General features: G+C 38.3%; 1 protein-coding gene across 1 annotated transcript in view; it reads right to left on the bottom strand.

The window, feature by feature from the left end:
• Window positions 1–6,365: 6,365 nt before the first annotated feature.
• The window catches only part of LOC101038647 (olfactory receptor 2B2), a 147,495-nt gene continuing 133,817 nt past the window's right edge, over window positions 6,366–20,043 (bottom strand). Inside the window, exons 5-6 of the mRNA XM_003944729.4 lie at window positions 17,882–17,999; window positions 6,366–13,718 (exon numbers count right to left, since the gene is read on the bottom strand). Coding sequence (XP_003944778.4) covers window positions 12,752–13,693 — 942 coding nt within the window. The 5' untranslated portion in view covers window positions 13,694–13,718; window positions 17,882–17,999 and the 3' untranslated portion in view covers window positions 6,366–12,751. The remainder of the gene's footprint in view (window positions 13,719–17,881; window positions 18,000–20,043) is intronic.

Genomic DNA, 20,043 nt, shown 5'->3' on the forward strand with positions numbered 1-20,043 from the left:
TGTCCTGAATCCCATCAAATGAATGAATAAATTTGTACCCCTTAGCATGGTGTCATTCACCTAGTAGACACTTGAAGGGCACAATGTTGATTGGTTCCTCAGCATTCACTTTGACAACAGCTCAATTTTCAAATAGTTTAAACCGTTAATTCTCAAACGTTGGCATGCATCAGTGTTATAACCGAGCCAAGGAAAGCGCCACTCTCTGAGTTCCAAATTAAGAGTCCTTTATTTCCCAGCTCATGCTTAAAATCTTTCGGCCCCGGAGGAAGGAGCTTGATTTCCCTTTATACCTTGATCTAGGTAGGGGACGGGGAGGCTAGCTGAAGCAGAATTTTACAGAAGCAGAACAGCAAGTTAGATAAGGAAGCTGGTAACTAGGGGACAGGAGGTTCCCAGGATTGTTGGTTGCTAAGGGTATTTCCATATGCTAGCAGGGGGAACTTTCCATACAGTCAATCACCAAGGAGGGTATTCCCAATAGCAGGTAGACTTGCCAAGCAGGATGGAGTTACAGTGGTTACAGGTACTGTGAACAGTGAACCACTCTTAAGTGTTCAGAGCTTTGAGTGCAGCCTGACCCAGTACTGCACCCGAGGGGCCAAGGCAGGGAGAGGGAAGCTGAGCTGGAGCTTGTGAGGCTCACAGCTAAGATGGAGTCAGTTAGGCCGGCACAAGCAAGGTGATTACATCAGAATCACCTGGAGGGCTCATTATGCACGGATAGTTGGGCCACAAACTCTAGGGTTTCTAATGCAGTATGTCAGGATAGAATGGAAGAATTTGCATTTGTAACAAGTTCTCAGGTGATGCCATCAAGGCATTGCCATACCTTGATGGCTGGGGTGCTAGCAGTGTCAAATTGGTACAGATCTGTAGCAATCTCAATTCCTGCCTCCTCAGAGGAAAGAATTAGACTGAGGGACATAAGGCAGAGGGAGAGAGAGAGAGACAGGGTTTCAAGCAGGAGTGAAAGTTTTTATTATTATTATTATTATTATTATTATTTTGAAATGGAGTCTCGCTCTGCGGCCCAGGCTGGAGTGCAGTGGTGCCATCTTGGCTCACTGCAATCTCTGCCTTTTAGTTTCAAGCAATTCTCCTGCCTCACCCTCCAGAGCAGCTGCAACTACAGGCGCACACCACCACGCCCAGCTAATTTTTGTAATTTTAGTAGAATTGGGGTTTCACCATGTTGGTTAACCTGGTCTCGAACTCCTGACCTCAGGGGATCCAACTGCCTCAGTCTCCCTAAATGCTTGGATTACAGGCATCAGCCACTGTGCCCTGGGAGTGAAAGTTTATTAAAAAGTTTTAGAGAAGAATGAAAAGAAGTGTGCTCGGAAGATGGCCAAGTAGGCCATTTCTTTTTTTTTTTTTTTTTTTTTTTGAGATGGAGTTTCACTCTTGTTGCTCAGGCTGGAGTGCACCTCCTAGGTTCAAGTGATTCTCCTGCCTCAGCCTCCCGAGTAGCTGGGATTACAGGTGCCCGCCACCATGCCTGACTAATTTTTTGTATTTTTAGTAGAGATGGGGCTTCATCTTGTTGGGCAGGGTGGTCTTGAACTCCTGACCTCAGGTGATCCGCCCACCTCAGCCTCCAAAAGTGCTGAGATTACAGGCATGAGCCACCGTGCCCAGTCGAGTGTTCCTAGAGGAAGGTCATATACTAGTTAAACTCTGCCATTTTGCCTCTTTTTTTTTTTTTTTTTTTTTAAAGACAGAGTTTCACTCTTGTTGCCCAGGCTGAAGTGCGGCTCCTGGGTTCAAGCACTTCTGCTTCAGCCTCCAGAGTAACTGGGACTACAGGCACGTGCCACCATGCCCAGCTAATTTTGTATTTTTAGTAGAGACGGAGGTTTCTCCATATTGGTTGGGCTGCTCTCAAGCTCCCGACCTCAGGTGATTTGCCTGCCTTGGCCTTCCAAAGTGCTGGATTTCAGGTGTGAGCCACCACGCCCGGCCCATTTTGCCTCTTAGTGTGCATATATGAACCCAATCACCCGACTCCTGAGATCTTATCAGAAATCTGCTAATCACCAGCTTCAGGTGTTTATCTACTGGGAGCTGGCCTTTCCCTGGCACCAGCTGTGACCAATTATTCTTTTAGCGAGACAGTGTAACAATTGCCTGTCCATCACCTGATAGTTGCCTCAGAAATATTATGAGGCTCCAGCAATATTCTCCCAAATTTTTAGAGCCAACTTAGACTCTATAGCCTTTACTCAAGGCTCCACTCTTGTTTAGTATGTTGATAATCTGTTACTTTGTAACCAAAATAAACAGGATTCCCTTACAGACCCTGATTCTTTTAAAGGCACTAGCTGAAGGAGGCCATAAAGCCTCCTGGGCTAAACTTCAATTAATGCAAACAGCTGCTACTTAGGACATGGGATGTCTCAGGCACTCAAGAGCTCACCTCAAAATGTCTGGAGTCAATTTTGTTCATCCCTCCCCCAAAACCCAAACAACAGCTATGTAAGTTTCTAGGAACAGGAGGCTATTGCTACGAATGGATTCCTGATTTTGCTGCCATTGCTAAACCCTTATATGCCCTTCTCCCAGATGCTATTTTAGAGCCCACTTCCTGGCCCTCAGAGGCATTAATTTTCTTTGAAGCCCTAAAATTAGCATTGTCCACATCCCAGCTCTTGTTTTATCTAATTTTGACAACTTTTACTTGCCATAAAAATAATGGGGTTGCTGCAGGTGTCCTAGCACAAGCCTTTGCCTCTCAGATACATCCCGTAGCATCTTTCTCATGTCAGTTAGACCCGGTCACAGCAGACTTGCCAACATGCCTTCAGGTGGTGGCTGCAACCGCTGCCCCAATTGGCAAAGCCTATACTCTTACATTAGGCTCTTTGTTTCCCATACTGTGTCTGCTCTTACAAGCTCTTAAGACACAGCGCCTCTCTACACCAAAATAGGCCTCCTACGAGCAAGCTCTATTGACTAATTCCTCTGTCTTCTTACATCACTGTAACCCTTTAAATCTCGCTACTCTACTGCCTGTCCTTGATAGTGAAGATCCCCACTCCATTCCACAAGATCATCTTGCAGTTATACAAAAGGTTTCTAAGCCACCAGAGAATCTCTCAGATACCCACTTAGATAAGCCAGACTTACTTCTACTTTGTATATAAAGAACTCTTAGGAAGATGTGTTGTTCATGTGGGTAATCCCAGCACTTTGGGAAGCTGAGGAGGGTGGATCACTTGAGCCCAGCAGTTTGAGACCAGCCTGGGCAACATGGTGAGACCCGTCTCTACAAAAAATACAAAAATTAGCCAGGTGTGGGGGTGCACATCTGTAGTCCCAGTACCTCAGGAAGTTGAGGCTGTAGTGAGCCAAGATCACGCCACTGCACCCCAGTTGGGTATCAGAGTAGGACCCTATATATATATATTAAAAAAAAAGAAAAAGAGAAAAAACTCTTACGGAGGGTGGTGGGCACCTGTAGTCCCTGCTACTTGGGAGACTGAGGAGGGAGGATTGCTTGAGCCCAGGAATGCGAGATCAGCTTAGGCAATATCATGGGATATTTTCATCAGTGACATCAGCATAGTCACAAACTGAGTGATCTTGGCCCACTGCAACCTCTGCCTCCCAGGTTCAAGTTATTCTCCCACCTCCGCCTCCTGAGAAGCTGAGACTACTGACACCCGCCACCACTGCTGCTAATTTTTGTATTTTTTGTTTTGTTTTTGTTTTTGAGATTGAGTCTCCCTCTCTCACCCAGGCTGGAGTGCAGTGGTGCAATCTTGGCCCGTGGCATCCTCTGCCTCCCAATCAAGTAATTCTCCTGCCTCAGCCTCCTGAGTAGCTGGATGATAAGTACCTGCCACCACACAAGGCTAACAGAAATTGTTGATGCTTTCTCCAAGAATATATGTAGTTGCATATAGGGCAATGAACGGTCCCAGTTTTCCCAGAACCGAATGGTCCACTGGGATATAGGACATCTATGCTAAAGCCTATGCCATTCAGGGCAAACTGCAACTAGGTGTCACCCTAGATAAGCATAACTGTGTGCATATATTTTAAAGGTTTCCCTGGTCCTTTAAAGTTCATTCACAGACTCCCTATGGTTCTATAAACCTGCGGTTAAGAAATCCTGGCATAAAGAAAACACATTTCTATTATCATGTGAGGAAGACAAAGGTGAGCAAAAGACACTGACAAGCACTGAATTCCTGAAAGATAAAACCAACATCAGATGACCAGTCTGCACATACGAACAGAGCGGCATCTGGTCACCAACGTCGTTTCAGATGAGTTGCCACGAAAGGTGAAAGAATATCTCCAAAGAAATAAAATGGATGCCACATGAGAGAGAAGGCTCCTAAGAACTGCAGACTCATTTTTATAAACTTTTGTTTCTTGTTTTTAGAATTTTCCTCATGCTTAACAATTCCGCTATTCTCAACTTTTTTGCTCAAGTTCTGCTGTGAAAAACCAAGTCAGCCTCTAGGGCATCTGCAGTGAGAGGGACGTTTCTCTGTGAGATTGGCTGGATAACCTTGACTAGATCATCGTCATGTTCTGATTTCTGCCACCAGTGTACAATGGAACTAAGAACAAAGAGATAAGAAATGTGATTTCTTTGAAAAGCATGTTGTTCCTCAAAAAGAAAATGTAATAAAATTACACTTTTAGCACATATGAAAAGTGTAGTTTAGCGGCAAATAACTGGAATTTGAAGGTACTGTTCAGAATTCAAATTTTGGAACTCCCTGTTACAAAGTATGTGTCAATCTGAGCCTTAGATTTTACCTGCTACTGAGGGAGGATAATATTTGAAACATTATTATAGCCGATACTCAGTGAGAACTTACTACATTCCAAGAATTGTGCTGAGCCATTACATTTCTGAACCGTTACAGTATTCCCTGTAAGCCAGTAATAGTTACTATTCCTATTCTGCAAATGCAAATGCTGTTACATTCCTGAACTTACCAGAAAGTACTGTGAACCCCCAAAATTTGAGACAGGTCTCAGTTAATGTAGAAAGTTTATTTTGCCAAGGTTGAGGACACGTGCTCGTGACACAGCCTCAGGAAGTCCTGATGACATGTGCCTCAGGTAGTTGGGGCACAACTTGGTTTTACACATTTTAGGGAGACGTGAGACATGAATCAATATATGTAAGAAGTACAGTGGTTCCATCCAGAAAGGTGGGGACAACTCCGAGCAGGGAGGAGGCTTCCAGGTCACAGGTAGGTAAGAGATAAATGTTGCATTCTTTTGAGTTTCTGATAAGCCTTCCCAAGGGAGGCAATCAGAATATACATCCATCTTGGCAAGCAGAAGGATGACTAAACTAAATGGGGGGAACGTTTGTACTGAGCAGTTCCCTGCTTGACTTTTTTCTTTAGCTTAGTAATTTTGGGGCCCCAAGATTTTCCTTTCACAGTATCATCAGAAAGTTTTCAGGATATAGCCCGGACTATAGTCCTTCCATAAATGGTCCTAAAATCATTTGTTGACTGAAACATGGAGGATTCCAGTCATCCAGCAAGGCTCTCAGGAGTGACAATGAACTTCACACATTGCAATAGCAACTATGTTGTGATTGTCACCTGGCCAACGTGGTTGTAACAGTCATAGATCATGATGAACAGTAATTTTTAAGAGACGTTAAATGTGAAAAAATGTGCATCTTATAATTCATGAAATTTGGAATGTAAACCGTGGGCCATAGAAGCAAACATCTGCTACTGAACTAAAATTATCTTATGCTCACAACAAAACTTGTTGTCAGGGAACATATTTTGCTATGATTTGAATCCTTTTAACTATATTGATAAATGTTTTATACTCGAGAACATGGTCTATCCTGGGAAATGTTCTGTGTGTGCTTGAGAAGAATGTATATTCTGCTGATGCTATGTAGAGTCTTCCATAAATGTCAAATAGATCACTTAGGTTGATAATGTTCAAGTCTTCTACATGCCTGCTGATTTTCTATTTGTTCTATTATTGAAGAAGGGGTGCTGAAATCACCTATAATCATGATGTGCATACCTCTTTCATCTCTACCAGATTTCTTTGTATGTATTTTGAAGTTTTGTTATCATATGTGTAAATGTTTAAGATTCACATGTCCTTTTGATGGATTGGTTTCTTTATTATTATTAAATGACTACATTCTTGGTAATATTCTTTGCTCTGAAATCTACTTTTTCTTATAATAATATAGCCAATTCTTTTGATTGTTATTGTGGCTACCTTTTCCAACCTTTATTATTTACTTGTATGCATCGTTATATATACATATATATATATATATACACATACATACATAAACACACACACATACACACACACACATATATATATATATATATATATAGTTTGTTTGTTTGTTTGAGACAGAGTCTATCTCTGTCACCCAGGCTGGAATGCAGTGGCACATTTCATGGCTCACTGCAACCTCCACCTCCCAGGTTCAAGTGATTCTAGTGCCTCAGCCTCCTGAGTAGCTGGGATTACAGGTGTGACACCACCGTGTCCTACTAATTTTTGTATTTTTAGTAGAGATAGAGTTCCCCCATATTGGCCAGGCTGGTCTCAAACTCCTGACCTCAAGTGATCCGCTCACCTCAGCCTCCCAAAGTACTGGGATTACAGACATGAGCCACTATTCCTGGCCTGTCTCCTTATAGCTAAAGTACCTTACTTATAGACAGCATACAGTGGGTCTTGCTTTTTTATCAGTCTGATGATCTTTGTCTTTCCATTGGAGCAAATATGGGGCACATATTGGTACTGGAGATGATGTTTAAAAAAAATCTATGGGCCGGGCGTGGTGGCTCAAGCCTGTAATCCCAGCACTTTGGGAGGCCAAGACGGGACTAATTCTCATTTTTTGTTCTTTGAGACAGAGTCTTCACTCTGTTGTCAGGCTGAAGTGCAGTACTGTGATCTCGGCTCACTGCAACCTCTGCCGGTTCAAGGGATTCTCCTGCCTAAGCCTCCCCAGTAACTGAGACTATAGGTACCTGCCAACAAGCCCAGCTAGTTTTTATATTTTTAGTAGAGACGGGATTTCAGCATGTTGGCCAGGATGGTCTAGATCTTTTGACCTAGTGATCCGCCCTAGCCTTGGCCTCCCAAAGTGCTGGGATTACAGGCGTGAGCCACCACGCCTGGCTACTTCTCATATTTGAAAATCATATATCCACACAGATATTTACCCATTCAAGCTATTTCATGTTTTCTAGCATTGACTTGTATATGCTAAATCAGAATAGCTTCCATCCAGTTCATTCCTTGGAATCAAGTTAATTTCTTTTACATGACATTATTTCAAAGCTTTAGTTATATCTATCATTTTCTGTGCCTGCTTTTTTCCTTTGGTCATTCAAAGAAATTGTTATCAAAAATGTGACATCACAAAAGGAAATTCCTAAAACAGAATTTAAAGAGGAAAGGCATTAAGTAGATTGTTTACTTCAATCTCTATTTTATGAAGAACTCTGTTTTCCCATATTGCCAGAAATGGTCAGCTATTTCATCATGGTATAACATCTATGTGTGTGTGTGTGTGTGTGTGTGTGTGTGTGTGTGCGCGCGCGCGCGCGCGTGCGCATGCGTGTCTGTGTGTGTTCTTATATCATGCTCAGATCTACTTTTTAGTTTTTATGCATTAGTATGATTTCTAACCTTTATGAATCAAACTATGCTGTGCACATGATTCCCCTTTAAATACTTGAAGAAAACTGCGTCATGCTTTAACAAAGCATTTTCTATTCAACACTGAAAAAAATCAATGCCTTCAATAATTCTTCAAGAGGCCTGATGTTCTGATTTTTCAATTCTCTCATCATTATTTTGTATAGATATTTTAGTTTTATAATTTATCTTTTAAGATATAAATACTCAAACTGAAGCCAATAATCTACATGTTTTATTATCTATATGTGTTAGCTGGGCTTCTATGGGATTCACTGCCACTTATAGTTCTATTAATACTATTCTGTGGTATATAATTGAAGTAAATATGTCTGTCTTTATTTAAAATTTCACCCTTTTGTTTATTGCTTTTATTTTTAAGTTTTATTTCTGACTTCTATGGAATTATTAATTTCTGGAAGTTTAGTGTCATTTTAAATTTATTAAGTCAGTTCTCTTTAAATTCAAAAATGTTATTTATAACTGCATATTCTAGTAGGATAAAACGTGTCTTATAACAATAATATCTTATTTCCATGGTGATAGTGTTTTATTCATCACCTTTTGAGTTGAGGTTTTACAAGGAGATAGGGACAAATGGAACTGCTTTAACATCTCGGTCATTATTGCTCCATATTACATAGAAGTAGAGTAAGAATTGTTTGCAAATTCTATTCAGAAATCAAGATTTATGGAAGTCCTAGCCAGAGCAATCAGGTAAGAGAAAGAAGTGAAACACATCCAAATACAAAAAGAAATGCAACTATCTCTGTTCACTGAGGATATAATTCTATTCCAAGAAAACACTAAAGACTCTGCCAAAAGGCTCCTGAAACTGATAAACTACTTCAGTAAAGTTTCAGGATACAAAATTAATGTACAAAAATTAGTAGCATTTCTATACACGATTAATGTTCAAGCTGAAAGCCAAATCAAGAAGGCAATGCCATGTACAATAGCTACACACACACACACACACACACACACACACAATACCTAGGAAGACATCTAATGAGGGAGGTGAAAAATCTCTATTAGGAGGACTACAAAACACTGTTGAAGAAATAATAGATGACACAAACAAATGGTAAAACATTCCATGCTCACAGATTGGAAGAATCAATATTGTTGAAATGGCCATACCACCCAAAGCAATCTACAGATTCAATGCTACTCCTATCAAACTACCAATGTTATTTTTCTCAGAAGTAGAAAAATTATTCTAAAATGCATATGGAACCAAAAAAGAGCCCCAATGTCTGAAGCAATCCTAAGAAAAAACAACAAAGCCAGAGTCATCACATTACCCAACTTCAAACTATACTATAAGGTTGCAGTAACCAAAACAGCACAGTACTTCTACCAAAAGAGACACATAGACCAATGGAACAGAATAGAGAACTCAGAAATAAAGTCACAAACATATAGCCACCTGATCATTGACAAAAATAAACAATGGAGAAAGGACTTCCTTTTCAATAATCATGCCAGAATAGCTGGCTAGCCATATGCAGAAGAATGAAAATTAGACCCTTATCTGTCAACATACACAAAAATTAACTAAAGATGGATCCAAGATTTAAGTGTAAGACTTCAAATTATAAGAACTGAAGAAGAAAACCTTGGAAACGCCATTCTGAACATGGCCCTTGGGAAATAATTTATGACTAAGTCCTCAAAAGCAATTGCAACAAATATAAAAATTGACAAGTGGGACCTAATTAAACTAAAGAGCTTCTGCATAGCAAAACAACAACAAACTATCAACAGGGTAAACAGACAACCTACAGAGTTGGCGAAAATAGTTGCAAACTAGGCATCCAACAAAGGCATGTCCAGAATCTCTAAGGAACTTAAACAACTGAACAAGCAAAAAGCAAATAACACCCATTAAAAATGGGCAAAACACATGAACAGACACTTCTTGGAAGAAGACATACAAGCAGCCAACAAACATATGAAAAAATGTTAATCATCACTAATCACCAGAGAAAGGCAAATCAAAACCACAGTGAGATATTATCTCACATCAGTTGGAAAGGCTATCATTAAAAAGTCAAGAAACAACAGACATTGGCAAGGCTGTGGAGGAAAGTGAATGTTTATACACTGTTGGTGGGAAAGTAAATGAGTTCAGCCATTGTAGAAAGCAGTTTGGAGATTTCTCAAACAACTTAAAACTATGATTCCACTCAGCAATTCCATATGGGGTATATATCCAAAAGAAAATTCTACCAAAAAACATGTGAATTCATGTGTTCATCACAGCACTATTCACAATAGCAAAGACATGGAATGAACCTAGGAGCCCATCCACAGTGAACTGGATAAAGAATATGTGGTACATATATACTATGGAATACATAAGTCACAGAAAATAAATAAACATGTCATTTGCAGCAACATGCAGCTACAGGCCATTAACCCAAGTGAACTAACAAGGAATAGAACACCAAATACCATGTGTTCTCACTTAAGTGGGAGCTAACCGCTGCGTACCCATAGACATAAAGATGGCAACAGTAGACACGAGGGACTACTGCAATGGGTAGGTGGGGAGGGGGCAAAGGTGGAAAAATTATTGTGTACTGAGTACCTGGATGACAAGATCAATCATACCCAAAACCGAAGCCTCACAAAATATACCCAGGTAACAAACCTGCAAATGTACCCTCGAATCTAAAATAAAAGTTGAAATTATTTAAAAAAAAAGAAAGAAAAGAAAAAGAAATCAAGAATTATAGGCTGGGTGTGGTGGCTCACACCCATAATCCCAGCACTTTGGGAGGCCAAGACAGGTGGATCACCTGAGATCAGGAGTTTGAGACCAGCTGGCCAACATGACAAAACCCTGTCTCTACTAAAAATACAAAAATTAGCCAGGTGTGGTGGCACTTGCCTGTAATAAATCCATAGGCTGAGGCAGGAGAATCACTTGAACCCATGAGGCAATGGTTGCAAATCATGCCACCACACTCCACCCTGGGTGACAGAGTGAGACTCCATCTTAAAAAGAATTATTATACACATATAACGTTCTCCCACTATATCAGCCTCTACCTCTATAAAACAGTTAGTTTGGTATTTGTTGTTTTAAATGAAGCCAGAATGAATATATATATGTATGTACATATATATGTACACACATATGCATATATACATACATATATATATATATTCACAAGATAACTGATGGCAAAATATTTATAAAAGTTTATCATATGGCTTTAGAACTTACCAATATGCAATTTGTTAGATCAATTAATGGCTTATTTTTTAAAATGTAAAATACTTCAATCTCCATCACTCTGGTTTCTCTAGCATTTTCTCATAATTTTTTAAAGGACACTGACATTGCCTTTGAGCTGACATCAAAATTGTCTCTGGAAATCTGATGTATCATTTAGTTGCACTTTAAGATATGAATGCATTTTTATTAAGGAATGTCCCTTCATATTTCAATATACTCTATTAGTATTTTGCTCCTATTTTCCTTTAAATTATAACTCATTTTTAAAAATAAAAGAAACTCAGCAAGCAACATACCTTTATGTATTTTAACTGTTAGCACAGCTGTTCCTAAAGGGTGATCTCCTGACAGGCAACATAAATATCACCTGGAAATCTGTAGAAATGCAAATAATCAGGCCCCACCCCAGACCTACTGCATTAGAACGTCTGGAGGTAGATGACACCCACCAATCCGAATTTTAAAAACCCTACAGATGATTCTGATGCAAGTTAAAGTTTTAAGATCTACCATGTTGCATTAGAATTATGCTGAAATTTATGATGTTACTGTAAGGTTTTCAAGTAAAACATTCTAATTGTATTCTGTAGTTACTGCATTTTATGCTTTTATGACATATTTGATAAAAGAAAAATTGGAAAAAGAATAATAATGAAGAAGCAGTTAATATAATTTCAGTGTAACAAGTCACAAAATCAACCAAATAACAAACTTATAGTGTGTATTTTCTTTAGTACTTTTATGGGCTCTGAAGATCATGTGGAAGAAGTTGAAATTACGATCTATGCTGCCCCAAGGGCACGAACATGAAATTAATAAGCATTTCTTTTTGGACAAGAAGTGTGTATTAAACAAGCAGTGGACATCACTATATAATGTGGTTTTTTATGACTTAACCTATAAGGGCTTTTGAGGTTAAAAGAAGGGAGGTAATATATACAGTAGAGCAATCATTTAAAAAGGTCAATAGCAGGCATTTGATTTCGGTCTAAAATGTAGCTACAACTTTATTTGGTAGCTAGCTAGGACATTTCAACTTAGAAGTGGGAAGTACAAAAACGACAGAAGATCTAAGTAAAATTGAGTGGGGGGAAATCATTGTGGATTTTAGTATTGTGTTGATGTGCAAATAGTGTTAAAATTTAAGTTAGAGCTGTTAACCTTATAGCTGTAATTAAGATAAGGTTTTTGGATACTTCTGTTAGATCTACAATTGTCTGAAAATGATTTGTGCCATGGAGTTTGTGTGTGTGTGAAAGGATGAGGGCATTGTATGTGTATCAAAATGTTTTATTTCCGGAGAAAGGATTTCTAAGCTTTTACTCTGGTTTCAGAGAAGCCTAAGACTCTTACCCATGTATACAGACCATTGGTATGATGTTTGAAGCCTTAAAGAGGCTTCTTTTAAGGCTATCCTATTTTGAGAGTTCATAAAGACCAGTTTCAAGACGTGCACTGAATATATCTACGCAGTAGAAAACAGATGCAGTTCTCTGTCGATGACATTTTATTTAAACATCACCATAGTAATTTTTCTAAGAATAATGATAATGAATCAATTTGGAGAGAATTAAATTATAAGCTTTGTGAAATTGAAGTCTTTAAAAGGTCTATCATTTGGGAATTCCTTATTTTTTTATTAACACCCTGGCAGGAAAATATTTAGGCAACAGAAACAAATACAGCTGTTTGTCAAGGAAATTTTCTTTGAGGGAGCTTACAATAGTTCTCTATAGTAATGACAAAAAATAGAGCAACTTGCAGAGAAGTTAGTAAGTTAAGTAAGCATTATGTCTTTGGCAAAGCTTGTCATTTGCATGTTTCTTATCTCTTGATTAAGAAGACTCTTGCAGCCAACCTTTTAAAGGCTTCCTTTACCTCTTTGTTCCTAAGTGTATATATAAGGGGATTCAGCATGGGTGCAATGATTCCATAGAAAAGAGAAACCATCTTTCCCCGGTCCTTGGAGCTGGGTGAAGGTGGTTGCAGGTACATGGAGGTAGCTGTACCATAAAAAAGTGACACCACAATTAGATGGGAGCCACATGTCCCAAATGCTTTTTGGCGACCTTCAGCAGACTGTATTCTCAACACTGCTCGGACTATAAAAGCATACGATATAAGGACGAGTGTCACAGGTATTAAAAGGAATAGCACACTGATGAAAAATAGTTCCGCCTCATTTGCTGTTGTGTCAACACAGGACAACTTGAGCAGTGCAGGGACTTCACAGAAGAAGTGATCCACTTCTCTGTGACCGCACAGTGGCATCTGAAGTGTCCAGGTGGACTGCAATACTGAATTACTGAAGCCACTAATCCAGGATGCAGCTGCCAACTGGAGGCAGAGCCTCTGGTGCATGAGAACTGAGTAATGGAGAGGCCGACAAATCGCTACAAACCTATCAAAGGACATGACGGCCAGGAGAAGACATTCAGTGGAACCCAATGCCAGGAAAATGAAAAGCTGGGCCACACAGCCACCATAACTGATGACTTTCCTGGTGTTGCATATATTTACCAGCATTTGTGGAACTGTACTTGTGGTATAGCAAAGGTCCAGGAGTGAGAGATTGCTAAGAAAAAAGTACATAGGGGTGTGGAGTTTGAAATCCAGATGTGACACAAGTATTATTGTCAGATTGCCAAAGATCGTCAAGATATAGGAAAACAGGAACATCACAAAGAGTGGAAGCTCTAGCCATGGTCGATCTGAGAACCCTAACAGAATGAACTCCTGTGGGACACTCTCATTTATCCAATTCATGTTAAATGGCTCAACTCTTCGTTCTCTGAAATATGAGAAGTGAGGAGGTTAATAAACATATTTATTGATTAGTCAGCTATAATCATTTTGCTAGCAATTTACATAAATTTACAGACTGATCATACTAATAATGTGAAAAAAGTACTGATAAAGATATAAATATTTATCTAAGTATTTCAAAAGTGTTTATATATTTGTAACACCATATTAGCAAAGTGAATTTCAAGAATCTTAAGCCATATTTTCAGTTTCCAAATTCACATAATGTATCCTTTGATATTTTACTGTTTGTAAATGTATTTTTCACATTCTTCCTACCTAGATATCTACTGTGAGGTGGATGTAGATATAGTTTCCTGCCATTTGAATTCATTCTAATTTCTCCTCAATGCCAGTGAGATTCCCTGATGGTGGGAATCAGTTAAAATTAATTAAAGTCACCTCCCATTACTCCCCTACCTTCAAAAAAGCCGTGTAGACAGTATCTAATTAAGTTATCCAGACACAATTTAAGGAGACGTATCCTTTTTGCTTGGAAGCTCATACAATTTGTATAGATTCCTTAATAATATGATATTTGAAGTTGACAGGCCTGGGCTCATGTCCCTACGCTCCCTAATCGGTTACATTCATTATATTGGAATGTTTTTTAACCCTTTGGTCTCCACAATTCTCATTTGTAAAAAGAAGATAATACAGTGGTCCCCCTTTATCCGTGGGGGATACATTCCAAGACCCCCAGTGGATAGATACCTGAAACTGTGGATAGTACCAACCCCTATATATACTATTTTTTAAATATATACACAACTATAGTAAGGTTTAATTTGTAAGTTAGGCACAGTAAGAGATTAAGAACAGTAACTAATAAAATGGGACAATTATAACAGCTCAACACCCCCCTCTGTTGTAATAAACTTTTTGTGAATGTGGTGTCCTCTCTTTTTTTCTCTCTCAAAACCCCTTATTCTAGTGTACTCACCCCTCTGTGTTCTGCCAATCTGATGACCAAGATAGCTACTAAGTGACTAACAGTTAGTCAAGCTTGTCCAAACTGAGGCCCACGGGCTGCATGCGGCCCAGGATGGCTTTGAATGTGGCCGAACACAAATTTGTAAACTTTCTTAAAACATCATGAGATTTTATTGTGATTGAAAAAAAAAATCAGCTATTGTTAGTGTTGCTGTATTTTAAGTGAGGCCCAAGACAATTCTTCTTCCAATGTGACCCAGGCAAGCCAAAAGTTTGGAAACCCCAGCTCTAAACAATGAGATGATCTCCACGACCGGGCGGGACAACACAAGACTTCATCAGGCTATTCAGAATGGCGTGAATTTAAACCTTACGAATTGTTCAATTCTGGAATTTTCCTTTTAATATTTGCAGACCATGGCTGACTGCGGGTAACTGAAATTGTGCAAAGCAAAATCACGGACAAGGGAGGACTACTGTAACGTTTTTCTAAGTTGTCTTGATGTGAAGTATAAATGATGTGAGGTATAAACACACATGCCTACCCTAGACTCATGCCTTTAGAAATGCAGAAGAGTGGATGAAAGGAAACTATAGTGATCCAAGGTCTGAGGTGCTCAGAGAGGAATCACTTATGATTTTTAGAACTTTACATTTCTTAGGGTTACCAATGAAAAGGACTCTCTGCCTGTTAAAATCAACATCTGATTTCCTTCTTAACCCACAAGCCATCAACTCGAACGACAGGGGGTCATAGTAAGCATCTGATGAGTATAAATGTGATCTTGAGTGTAAACTGCCTGCCATAGTGCCTGGCACATGGATGCACAGCTGTGTCAGAGAAACTACAGCAGTTCTGCAGCAACTCTGAGATGCTTTGAGTAGAGGCAATTTAGCCCCATAAATTTCCTGGAAGGACTAATATGTCAACTCTACCAGCTAAACATGTACTCATCCCCCAAAAATCTTAATGGGACACTTAATAATTATATTACTTTATCAATGTTAGAATATTGTTTTTCAGTTTCGTTCATATTCAGCATGATTTTAATTTTTAATTTTAATTTTAATTTTTCTACTTATTTTAGAACCATTAGCTTCCTAAAAAATGCCTCCTAACTCTCACCTGAAAAGAAAATTGAGATTTGTAGTCAGATATGGGTATGAAATGATATTCAAAAGTATTTTAAGTGAAAAAACGAAGTTACTGAACATTTGTATAGCATGATTCCATCAGTTTAAGAAAGGAATATAATATTAGTATAATATGAATACTAATATATAAATTAAAAGCTACTTTTGAATAATATAGAAGAAACTATTACCCCTCAGAAATCAAAATGGGGGTGAATAAAGCAAATTTACTTATAAATTTACCTATTTTTTGTTAAGTTTTTAATAAGCAGGCATTAATTTTATAATTTTAATGACCCTGCTGACCAATTTATTCTCTGTATTCTACTTTCAGACTAGCATTGCTTTAGTTAAGACTTTGATTCCCATGAGGATGAAAATATTACAAGAAATTTAATTTTTTTAGCTCTCTTGATAATTCCTTAAAATTCAGTCTGAAAGTACTTTTTTTTTTTTTTTTTTTTTTTTTTGAGACGGAGTCTTGCTTTTGTCACCCAGGCTGGAGTGCAGTGGCGCTATCTCGGCTCACTGCAACCTCTACCTCCCAGGTTCAACGATTCTCCTACCTCAGCCTCCTGAGTAGCTGGAACTATAGGCGCTCACCACCAAGCCTGGCTAATATTTGTATTTTTAGTAGAGGCTGCCATGTTGGCCAGGCTGATCTCGAACTCCTGACCTCGTGATCCGCCTGTCTCAGCCTCACGAAGTGCTGGGATTACAGGCGTGAGCCACCTTGCCTGACCATACAAAGAGTTTTTAAAGGGTGGATTGTAGGAGCATTTTGTATCTTACTGGTAAAATACATATGGCCAAGGAATGTAGGAATCAGAGGAAACAAGACAAATGGCAACAGTTAAAGAGAGATTTCGTATATATCAATATCTCTGAAGTGCACACATGTTGAAGAGATCCCCTCGAACTCATCATATTGGGATGGTTGAAATGCTCCAGTTTATTCAGGACTGCTGAATGTACCCCTGCTGTCCTGACATAGTCACTATCAGAGTCACTCCTGTTCTCAAACACATTCTCCCTTCATTTATTGCTCGGGAGGTATCTCACTGTTAAAGACGCTGTATGTGCTTTCTCCTTTAACTTGGGTCAGTGGCCCTTCCTTCCCGACCAGGCCCTCTGTCTGACTTTCCTCCTTAGAACTCAGCTAAGAGACTGCCTGACCAAAAAGCCCTCTCACTGAGGATTACAGGAGAGAATCAGCTAACTCTTTTTAAACTAGGTGACCGCCTCACTCTGAGATTCAGTCCTCACAAAAGAAATAAACTGCTTCGTCATTAATATACTAGTGTATCCAATTATGTAATATCCCCTCACTTTCTGGAGTAAGGGCACAAGGAGGCGGAAATATTTCTTACTCTACTAGGAAGCCCTGGAGCTGAATAACAATGATGCGGCCAGAAAGCAGTGAGGCGAGGAAGCGGGAGATCTCAGACCACTGAATTCTCTCGTTCTGTCTTACTCATCTTTGCACACTTTCTCATCTTCTGCACACACTGTTACCTCAAATAGTTATCCACTCTTAAAAGGGTATCTTTAAATAGATGTGGTATCCTTTTGTATTTCAGACAGTTTAAGTAATTTGAATTCTGATTTATGTCCCTAATTTTAGGATTAAAGTGTTTGTTGACAACTAAAAAGCAAAACAAAACAAAAACTAGGAAGCCCTTATCTGCATCTTTAAGATTATATCCGATAGGCTACTGAGTATTTAACTGTTAACACCTGCTCCAATTGCTTGCAATTGTGGCTAATATCTTAAAGGTGGTAGATTTCTCTGCTTTCCGATAAAATCGCATTGCCAGCACCTCCAGATACAATTATTCTTATTTTGAATAGTAAACATTCAACTGACTAGCACAACAAAACATTTGAATTATGTGAAATACCTAGCAGATCGGAAAGAAAGCCTGACAATCAATTGAATTAAAACAGAAGTTAATGCAAGAGAATTTTAGAAAGCTGCTGAGGGAAACTTGACAGTTTTTACCTGTGATCACGTTAGGATATTTTAACCCCTAGTTTAGAATACTTGCCTAGATGAATACACAGCCTTATCTCCTTTCTTACCTGTGTATTGGTTGACCTTTTATGTGTCATCTCCCTCTTGAATTTTTTCATTATAGATTTTTTAACGTTAAAAAAGATGAGGTTCAACAGAGTCTTGGAAGCATCCTTTTAAATTGCACTGTGGAATAAACATCGAGAGAAGAGAGGCAACAGAAGTTTTAGTCCCAAACCTGCCAGCAGAAGTCACTGTATAATTGGGTGAGTTAGTTAATAGCTTTGAGTGTCAGTTTTATTTTCTGTAACATTATAGGGCTGCTACTTTCCTTACAGCATAAAAACTATTTACTTCTATGCTTTCTTAAAGTTTCTCGTATCTCTGAGAGATAGATTTCCAAATACCGTCTTTTTGCTGGAGTATAAGAATGAATCATAGGACCGTTTTTTCCACATAGCTGATACACTGTACAAGGAAGATTGTAAAATAAAAAAATTCCTGTTTATAAAAGATTAATTTTGTAGGTAGAAACCTGAATTTACATGCTTAAAGGTATTACCTTCCCAAAATCCTAGGGCTTGTAAGCAGCATACTGAAAATTAGAACCAAAGACTGACCTGCTCTAAAGTTCGTATTTCCCATAGAGATTATGAATATGTTCAAAATAACATTATGTATAAAAGTAAGGTGCATAAAAGATGAAGCTAAGTCAGATTTTTCCAGCAGATAATTTGGTTTTTGCTGAGATTTGAACTACAAACAGACTATAACCTGAATGCTTAGAACACTCAAATTTTAATGTAATTTTATTTCATAATTTTTAGCAAAGTATTCTACTTACCTCCATTTTAAGCTTTAGAGATAGATCAATTTATTTATTTTTTTAATCTAAGAAGCCTTGAGTTCAAAGAGGACTAATTTAAAGTGCACAGATACAATGTCTTCATATACTCAGTTGTATAATTGATTTCATGAAATTTCTTTCACTTACTTTAATTCCCCTTAATATGCAGCAAGTCATGAAGTCTCTACTCAGAGTTAACTAGAGAATAATAAGGATGAAATATTGCAGATGATCAGAATGTGGCATGCAGCATCACATCACTTGGAATTTAGGGTGTCAGCTGCTATTTTCGGAGACTTTTTCCAGTCAGTTTTGCAAAATGCATAAAAGAATTCTCTCTACTGATTTTAGTGTTTGCTTTGGTCTCTGGCAGAAATCTCAATCACTGAATTGCAAAACTCTTCCCCCACAGTTTATAGCAGTTAACAGCACACCCAGTGGGAGGAGACAGGGAGGAGGTCTCTATGAAGTGATGTTCCTCTTTCGAAACTGATTTGCTAAGCAAAATCTTTTCTCTAGAGACTGAATTCTCAACATTTTGTAATGCAAAAGGAATGACAATGGGGACTAAAATACTTCTTTATCAAAGAAAAATGGAATTTTGTGCTATTGAATTGCAGTTCGTTTTCTTCTGTAAACTATTTCATGAGTTCCTTAAAGCCAATTAATTACTTCTATCAGGAAAGAAGTCTTCATTTTTGTTATTATTATTTTTAAACTCACAATTGCACATGCCAAGGGAAGAAATTTTTTATTTTATGTGTAAAATCTCTAAGACACAATCCAAGGTCATGTTCCTAAACCTTTGATTTCTATGTCAGAAAACAAGCCACCATTTATCTCAAGAAAATAGCTTACTAATTTGATTTATGGTATATTTTACATAAAATGGATTTTTAAAAACTTAATGTGTAGCCAATATATATAGTATATATTTTCTTTGATGGATTTTGAGTTTTCAGTCTTAGTTTCTAAGGTCTTCAGTTCAGAACAGTATCTGGCCCCTTAAATTGCCTGGTTTAAAGTTTATTTATAGTACAGTATTTAATACAACAGCAATGTAATACGTTTTTATTTTTTATATTCTGTAATTTGCAGATTCATTTAAATTTCTTTTCTAGATGAATAAAATTAGAAGACATATAATTATAGAAAAAATATTTGGTACCTATTACATCGAAAAAAGTTTTAACAATTTTGAAAAAAATTACTACCAATAGCTCAATAGGAAAAAAAAATACATAGGTAGTTTAGAAAATAGCACATTTGCCGGGCGCGGTGGCTCACGCCTGTAATCCCAGCACTTTGGGAGGCCGAGGCGGGTGGATCACGAGGTCAGGAAATCAAGACCATCCTGGTCAACATGGTGAAACCCCGTCTCTA

Source organism: Saimiri boliviensis, chromosome 4, assembly GCF_048565385.1.
Source record: "Saimiri boliviensis isolate mSaiBol1 chromosome 4, mSaiBol1.pri, whole genome shotgun sequence".
NCBI lineage: Eukaryota > Metazoa > Chordata > Mammalia > Primates > Cebidae > Saimiri > Saimiri boliviensis.